This window comes from Ostrinia nubilalis, chromosome Z (genome assembly GCF_963855985.1).
Source record: "Ostrinia nubilalis chromosome Z, ilOstNubi1.1, whole genome shotgun sequence".
In the NCBI taxonomy this organism is placed as follows: domain Eukaryota; kingdom Metazoa; phylum Arthropoda; class Insecta; order Lepidoptera; family Crambidae; genus Ostrinia; species Ostrinia nubilalis.
Genome location: NC_087119.1, coordinates 2764151 through 2773034, shown reverse-complemented (window position 1 = coordinate 2773034; position 8884 = coordinate 2764151). Strand labels below are relative to the sequence as shown.

Sequence of the window (8884 nt, the reverse complement as noted above, 5' to 3'; positions counted from 1 at the left end):
AGACGGGCAGCAGTCCGCGGATGGCTGCGTGCCGACCTGTGTTCTGTCGCGTAGTCGTCTCTCAGACTCTCGGTTATCGGGACTTGCTCGCTTATCGCGGAGTGTTATTACTCTTGCAATAAATTCGAAGTTAAATAATTCTACCGATGTTTACAAAAATGACTTGATAAACCACGCTGAGTTGCCTCGGTCCGTGTTAACCGCGCTTCAAGATGTACCTAAAGACTTTCGATTATTCTTTTCCCAAGACAATGAGATAAATTTGTGCTGCGGCTTCTGCGAACGCTCACACCTTTGGTGTGAGCTATAAAATCAAGCACCATGAACCAATGTGGGTTTTGTTCAATGCTATCCAGTCTGCTGAGACGTGCTATGTGCGTCGGCAGCAGACGAGGCAGCAGCGAATCATACTACCGGGAGCTAGGAGACCAGGACACGCTGGTAAATATTATATTTAACTTGTTTGCTTAATAAACTAGGCTCGACTAGCTGTTTGCATGTGTTGTTCATTCATAATAATCTCGTATTTTAATTGTAAGCGACTCGACCTAAACAGTGTCAAGCCATGACACCGCATGCAATCAAATTGTTTACTGTGTTGGGTCGGGTGTATTTTGCTATTTTCTATCTAGTGTAGCGATAGTAAACTAGTTACGTATATTTTTTAGTATCTGAGTGCTAACGATAGCTGGTTTGAGTTTTGAGGTGTTCATAAAATAGACGTACCTACCGCCAACTTTTTACTGAAGTGAAAGTCGAAATTTCACTTGTTTTTTCTGCAAATTTTTGTTCGTGCAGGTTTACATTAGTCATTATTACGGTGGAGTATGGCTGAATTAAGTAAACCAACATTAACATATACTAAAAGTCTAAACATTAGTGCAAATCTCACCCACAAACCAGTTATCAAGAGAAGTAGGTACTGATATCTTTGTCATTATATCTATGTACTGTTGTCCTTTAATTATTTATTTTTGGTTATGTTCATTTTCCTTGTTTGTTGTTCTAAACATCTTTGTGTAATGCTTTAATTTGCCTAATAAAACACTAGCAATGTGTATAGATTTCTAATAATTATAGTATAACTTGTTGGAAGACTTAAATAGTTCTGAACTAGACGCTAAGCTGTATGTTCACCGCTTGCAAAGTGCCCTCTGTCTGGGATGCAGCTGCAGTTGATTTTCAACTCTATTGCTGCAAGTATAGGGGTTTATCATTGCAGACATTGCATTGGATGTTATATTTTGCATTGTTGGGTACATATGACTAACCCTTGCCGGGGCTCTGAAATTAGTGCTGCTATTTTGTCTCCTAAAGACATTGTGGCTCTATGTGCACTGGACATGGCTATATTTGTAAACTTGAATTAATGAATGTGATTGGGTATTTGTATTGTTCTCAGTTATTATTTGCAATTTAACAGTTTGTTAATTGCAAATACATTAATTTGGTAAATTAATTTCTTTAAATCTATTCTTAATTGTTGGACATTTTATTAACAGTACAAGATTGTTCAATGTTTATGAATTAGGTAGCTAATGTAATTTTTGATTATTGAATAGACTTACATAATTACAATTAAAATTTAATCAGACATATAATTTCGTAATACTTTGCAAACAAGCTCATACTGCTTTGAAATTCATATTTACTAATGAGCTAAAGTGGCTTACATGTTTTTCGTATAATCAAAAAATCTTACATAAAATACTGTCAGGTATCTTAGTTGTTTATTAGAAAGTCTACAAAAATGTCTATTTAATGAGATTATAATGAAAATATAACAGTATTTAAGTAAAAAGTACGAAATTGATATGATTTTTATACATATAAATATAGTCAAAAGTTAACGCATAACCAACATAAAAGCAATAATTAATGAATCTTTTCATATAATTTAAGCTGTATGTTTGTAAATGATTAAGATAATAAATACCATTAAATTATAAAAATAAGTACTTATTTAAAAATATACGCTTGACCTGTAATCATTTTGCCCAGGAATATTAAAGATTCTTCAAATTTTACTATTTTGAAAGAACCCAAATGATTAAATTAAAATGTTAATTATAAACATTATCAATAAATTTATGTAATACCAAGAAACTATTTATAATTACATTTAATATTACATATTATCATATTTTATCTGTACGAACCAATTATGTACAACTGCACTGCTTTTGTGTTGTGTTTTTGTGTTACTACATATTTACCTAATTCTTCCTGATATACTTCATTAAGAAATTGAACTAAATAATTTATAGAGTTTAATTATTATTTTTTGATATTTAATAAAAAATGGTGAAGCCTATATTTTAATGAGTTTGTAGCTATAGACTAATAATATGCTCAAATGAAATTTTTAATGAAACAAAATTGATTTAATGTTTTGCTGATAAAATATTTAATTCAAATAATTTACTTATCATCTGTTAGTTATTAAAATTGTAAAGAATTATTCTTTTATAGTGCATTTTTTTGTAAGTTCATGATTACTTATTCAATGTGTAACTATATACAGGGTGTTTGGCGGAACCAAACACTCTGTCATATTAATAAGAAGTAAATTATCAAAAACAAAATAAACTGTAAAGTTTTAGAGCTAATATTTCGTGACGTTACCACTAGATCGGCTTTAGGTCCGTGTCATTTAGGGTGGCGCGCTATTTATTAGGTTTGTGCATTAAATGGGGGTAAAACGGATTTGTAAGCGAATTGATTCCACTATAAATAACTATCTTATTTATTAGTTTTACAAAAAATAACGATATAGGTACGTAACAGTGAGATTAATAAAATAACAAAATACAGTATTCTTCACACCCTGGGGTGGTAGGTGGTAGTTGTTGCAGTGTATAAACTCGTAAAGGTATGAATATTGATTTTAAAATATTTCAGCAGTTTATTGAACTCAAAGACAACCTAACTACAAGTTTCTAAAAGTAAAAGAAAATAGCGGGCCATTACGTAGTATAGTTGACAAGAAAATAAAGCTAGGAACTATAAAAGTTAGAGATAACAAAGCGGGAATGCTGGCAGTTCGTAAGGAAACAAATGCATTGGGGCACACACGTGGTCTCATACGGCACACATACATGGCAGCTTATGAAAGAAGACTATTGTTTTTTCAATGAAATCAATAAACGTAACTATTAATCCTGTGAATTCCTGTGTAAAACAAGACAATGATTCTGATATTATTAGTTTTGACGACTTCAAAACTACTCTAAAAATTCATACGATACATTTTGATATTTTAATAAATGTTAGTTTTTTTAACACTCAAAATTATGTTCTTTTTGCCTCAACAGTGCCTAATACATATTGTTCACTAAAAAAATCACTTTGATATTTCTATTCTAGATCCTAAAACACCCTCTTAGAAATGAAACGTAAAAGAATGCGTAAGCACAATACACTGAAGTCACTGAGTGTAGACAATCAAAAATGAATGAAATTAATTACTGTAACACACCAATTACCTAATCTCAAACTGCCATTAACGGCGGCGCTTCAGCAGTGATTGTAGTGAGCAACTTACGCCGTGTGGGTGGTCAGTGTCGATTAATAGTCCCATTTTACAAATTGCCAAAGGTTTTAAAACTCTTTCCTAGATCGCTTTTTAAAAATAGGACCGCCTGAATTGTGCCGTATTGTTTTTTGTTATTTATTATCTTTTTGGATAACTTAAATAACCTCCTCCTTTTTTTGAAGTCGGTTAAATAGTCTCTCCTTCTGGCATAGTCGGGTAAAAAATGAAGACTACGTATTTAAATCGTAAGTACACGAATTCCTATCCAATTTTACATTCAGAAATATTGCATTAAATGAGTTTAGTTCAAAAAGGGCTGATCAAAATTACTGACAACTTTTATCTTATAGTTATGTACTTTTATCCGAACATGACACATGTCATAATATTGCCAACGGACGCACGAGCTATTGTTTTCGAAGGACCACAATCCACGCAGGCGCAGCCGAGCTATTCTACCGAGCCATTGACTTAAAATAATGACTCAAAATCTTGTAACAATTGATTGAAAACAATAATAATCACAACACCATGTTAACGTGTTAAACTTGACATAAAATAAATGCGCATTTCAAGGCAAGATGTTGTTATACGTGCCCTTTGGGCGAATAAGTCAAATAAGGGATTTCCAAAAACAAACGTGAATGCTAAATATTTTCCCTAAAGTAGGTACTTTAATAAAGATAGGTATCTTTATTACTAAAGAACAACTTATTCTTATGCCTATAGTAAACACTGAAAGGATGCCCAAGTTAATGGTCTGGTTCACCATTGGTTTCTAAAACCTAAGTTTTTATATTCATTAAATTGTAGAGGCCATGAATCGCCTCCTTTATACCAGGCGATTAATCATTGTCGATTATACGAATTTATAGTAGAAAGGGCATAGGAGACATAATTCGATTTATTTATTAATCTAGCTTTCCGCCCGCGGCTTCGCCCGCGTGTAATTTTGTCTGTCACAGAAAAACTTTTATCGCGCGCGTCCCTGTTTCAAAAACCGGGATAAAAACTATCCTATGTCCTTTCCCGGGACTCAAACTATCTCTATGCCAAATTAGGTGTGAAAGCGAGACAGACAGACCGCCAGACAGACATAGTTACTTTCGCATTTATAATATTAAAGATTAGTATAGATGTATAATACAAACATGCGAAAAACTAATGACTACCTTACCTATTTTACTCCGTATAATGTAGAGAATAGAGATGTATCCAATAGTGCGCACTTGGATACATTCTTAAATAAAATTATGTATCGATAAAACGATAACCGTGAACCGACCTGTGAAATGAGATAACGCTTGTTGTCGTGATTTCTAATACCTTTGTGAGTCCTAGTACTAGTATAGTGTACTAATGTATCTGTAGTTACTAATATTATAAAGCTAAAGAGTTTGTTTGGTTAAATGTGTAAATATCAGGAACTACTGATTCGAATGTATAACTTTAATTTTTACCCTTTTTTATTTAGTTATAGTTTAGTTAAGTAGTTATTTGTTAATATTTAGTTGTATATATAGAAGATTCGAATTGAAAAAGTCTTTTTACTGGATACTTTATCCATGAAACGCTATAGGATATAACGCTACGACCAATAGGAGAGAAGCTTCAATGGAAAATGTTGCAAAACGATTTTCACGCGCACGAAGTCGCGGGCACAGCTAGAGTAGACAAAGTAACCATTCGTTATTTATTGACCGGGACGTGTTCCTTCTCCGGGGAAGTCCCGAGACTTAGCGGTAGGTTGACAGTTGAAGAAGCTTCCAGCAAAGATGGCTAGATTAGTTGACAGTTAATTTCGCTTCCAAGATACGACTTCTCGATAGATTAGCGAGTCAGGCGGAAAATGCAGACACTATTGACAAGTTAACTACGAGTATGTCGACAGAATAGGTAGACTTTGAAACGTCGCGTTAAATTAAAATTGCAAAGGCTTAAAATAAAACTACAAACAAATTCGATATTACGATTTAATTTAGTACGATTCAGTGTAAATAATGAATACACTCGCACAATTTATATTTATTTAACTTAAATAATTCAGTGATAATTAATTTTGTAATTGAAAATAATGAAACGATGTTTACATCACTAAATAATGTTTTTCTGAAAATGAATTTTATTTTAGATTACCTTAAAACCATCATGCCGAATTCATGCCACAGATTGTGGTTTGTCTTTGGCTTTTAAAAAATAGGCATTACGTCATTAATTTAGTCTAAATTGGCACACCATATCATTTTACCAATTCTTTCTTTCATCAGTGATAGATCATTACAATCTCCCATGCCCCCCTAGCCGTGTGTACGACATACTGATGATAATTTCAAAACGTTCATAACTTAGCTCCGATATCACACAGTAAAGCTTATCACGCAGATATTTAATGATTGTTCTTTTATGATGGCCCTACATATAGTTATGGAAAGATTACTAGCTATAAGAATTGCCATGCCAATACTCTATAGAACCTATTGGCCTTTGGCTGCCGCTACATTATTCAGGTACGTGCGTGTCAGACCGATTTAGCCGTGTTAGACGCAACGGCGACCTGAAGTCTGACACCTAGTGTTGCTTATTATAGATTACTAGTATGATGGAAAATAACTTTTAGTGTCTAATTTAATATTCATTAAGTTCTATGAATAGACCGTTCTTATTTTCCAATACAACATTGACGTGACTGACTCCGTATGCATGAATAAGACAATTTTAGAAACACAACAGAATTGATAACAATCACAAAACAAGTAAACTTCAGACTTTCCGTTATTATCAATGTACCCCACGCACCTGAAAGGTCTGTGGTCAGTAACGGGCTCAATATAACCGAGACTTCATAGTACGGGTGTATTGAATTAATTAATCCCATCATCAAGTTATACTACAAAGTAGCGATTTGATACTAATTCTATCGAGAATGCTAAGTTATTCTCGTAATTGGTCATTCGTGCCACTCTAAATTCCAATTTATTGACAGTTGCTATTCTGGTGTCTGGTGGTACCATAATAGTACAGTTGCGGGTTTGATTCTGTTCTGATATGTAATCTAGTGTGAGTGAGACTTTGTGGTCTATTGGTAAGATCTGCTTCAGACGCAGAGGTTCCGGGTTCGATTCCCAGTGGGGGCAGATTTTTCTGTTCGGTTTGGTTGGTGGTAGGGCTTGTTCTAAGTCCGCCTGGCTAGCTACCACCATCTTACCTAAGTCTGTCGCCATAACAACAATGTTAACAGCATTGTTGTGTTCCGGCAGTTAGAGGTAAGATAGCCAGTTCCTCCGTGGTTGAGGATTCCGGGTGAAGCTCGCTTCCACCTTCGGCCTGATCGTCACTTACCATCAGATGCGATACAGGCCAAGAGCTTCCTCGTTGTGGATAAAAAAAAATATTAGTGTGGCGAGCACACCCTTGTTCTGGCTGTACACTCGGAGTCATTGATGTTCAGAGTAATCATTTTCCTATAAGCTACATGTAGGTACATGCAAGCACATGCAAGGTATGTATGTATAACGCTGCTTCTTTGTAAGTTGTAAGGTACTATAGTTAAATATAATCCGCGCTCGAGAAAGGAGTTTATAGTGGCATTGATTAGCACTGTTGCTGCTGCAAGGTGCAATCTTTTGTTATTATTTATTGCAGTCGTCATGCAACAGAAATGTACTTTGATGGCTACATTATTGTTGCAAAAATAGCACCTATTTACTATGACAGTCAAAGCTGTCACAGTATTAGCGCCTAGCATGTGGCATCTTCATTACTAACTAGCGGCCGCCCGCTATTTCGGAAGCGTGGATCCCGTTTACCCCCTTAGGGGTGGAGTTTCGTAAAATCCTTTCTTAGCAGATGCCTACGTCATAACATCTACCTGCATGCCAAATTTCAGCCCGATCCGTCCAGTGGTTTGGGCTGTGCGTTGATAGATCACTATGTCAGTCAGTCACCTTTGAATATTTAGATATACTACGCCTAACTTCTGAAATACCATCAAAGTAACTCCGCTTTCTGGATGAAGAATAATCTAAATAGGTTCATATAACCTCCACATTTTATTTATACATCTTCGCGATTTCAAACTGCACTCTAGCTCTAACAGCTAATCCATCAGGTTGTCCACTGGCAGTAATGGACTGTGTTTAAGTTTAACAGAACTTTACTCCAAGTTTAATGTGTTTTGTATATCTTCCATCATATTACAAAGTTACGTATTTGTTGGTTTATTGGAAATTTTAAATTGGAATCCGAAAATCTTGAAAGTTTTAAGCTACTGAGAAGTTAGACACAATTTAAAATATATGGTGTGAGGCTCGCCGTTTACCAGCGTGCGTGGTGTTGACTTACGTATTAAAAGATTTTGTTGCAATAAAAGAATCCGAAGAATGTTTCATTTGCCTATTATGATTTTGCAATGGGTAGGAAATAAATGTAGGTATATCGGGTTGTAAATAAATCACGTTGACATGGCGAAGTGAATACAAAATGCAACTTAATTACATTGCGGCATATCGTGTGTCGCCATGGCGTCTCCGACCGTGTTGAATTGTGATCGATTGGAATATTGATCCACAATCATAAATAACAGTGTATTTTTGACTACAATATCACTGATTGGACTAAAATGACTTGCAGGTTGATCGATTGAAATATAAATACAATTACAATAATAGAAGGTAATATTGATTTTCCCACAATTTCAATAATTAAAGCTTCAAACTAAGGAGAGCTACTATGACTACTTGCTAACGGATATTCGTGCTCAAATACCTAAACAAATATCTAGGATTTCGAGTCTAAGAGTAGGCGCACACCGTTGATTTTTCGTCGGCCGATAGTTTAGTCGGGCAGTTGATCAGTATATGGGAGTGCGCACACTACGCCGATTCGATTTGGCCAATTCTTCATACAAATTAAAATCGGAGCACAACTATTGGCCAACTAAAAATCAACGGTGTGCGCCTACTCTAAATGCTTTTTTTCACCACACTAACGTTGTCCGTAAATTTGAACCCGCAAACGCAGATTATATCTATGGCCACCACCAATCACTATGATACCAACAGATATCTAAAATAGCTGTCGACAAAAATACCAAACAACTACTGAAAATTTGCTCTAATTTCTTTCAATCACCTTCAAGATGACAGGCACTAATAAAGCAATCTCTTTAATGTCCACTTAGCGGTGTTTATCGGCTTGATTAAAGGTTTGAGATCTAATTATAGTTGACATCTGAATCGAGTTGATTGTCCAAGGTTTTTTCGAGTGCAGACAGTGTGCGTTTATGTTGACAAGTGTTAGCGATTATACTGGTGCGGAAAGTCCCGTAAAACTGTTAATGGTTGATGCTAT

The 8884-nt window shown here is 34.9% G+C and overlaps 1 protein-coding gene across 1 annotated transcript in view; it reads left to right on the top strand.

Annotated features, from left to right (window-relative positions):
- Positions 1-8884, top strand: part of LOC135087005 (probable 3',5'-cyclic phosphodiesterase pde-1) — a 131991-nt gene continuing 123107 nt past the window's right edge. Inside the window, exon 1 of the mRNA XM_063981862.1 lies at positions 1-441. Within this exon, the coding sequence (XP_063837932.1) occupies positions 322-441 (120 nt within the window). The 5' untranslated portion in view covers positions 1-321. The remainder of the gene's footprint in view (positions 442-8884) is intronic.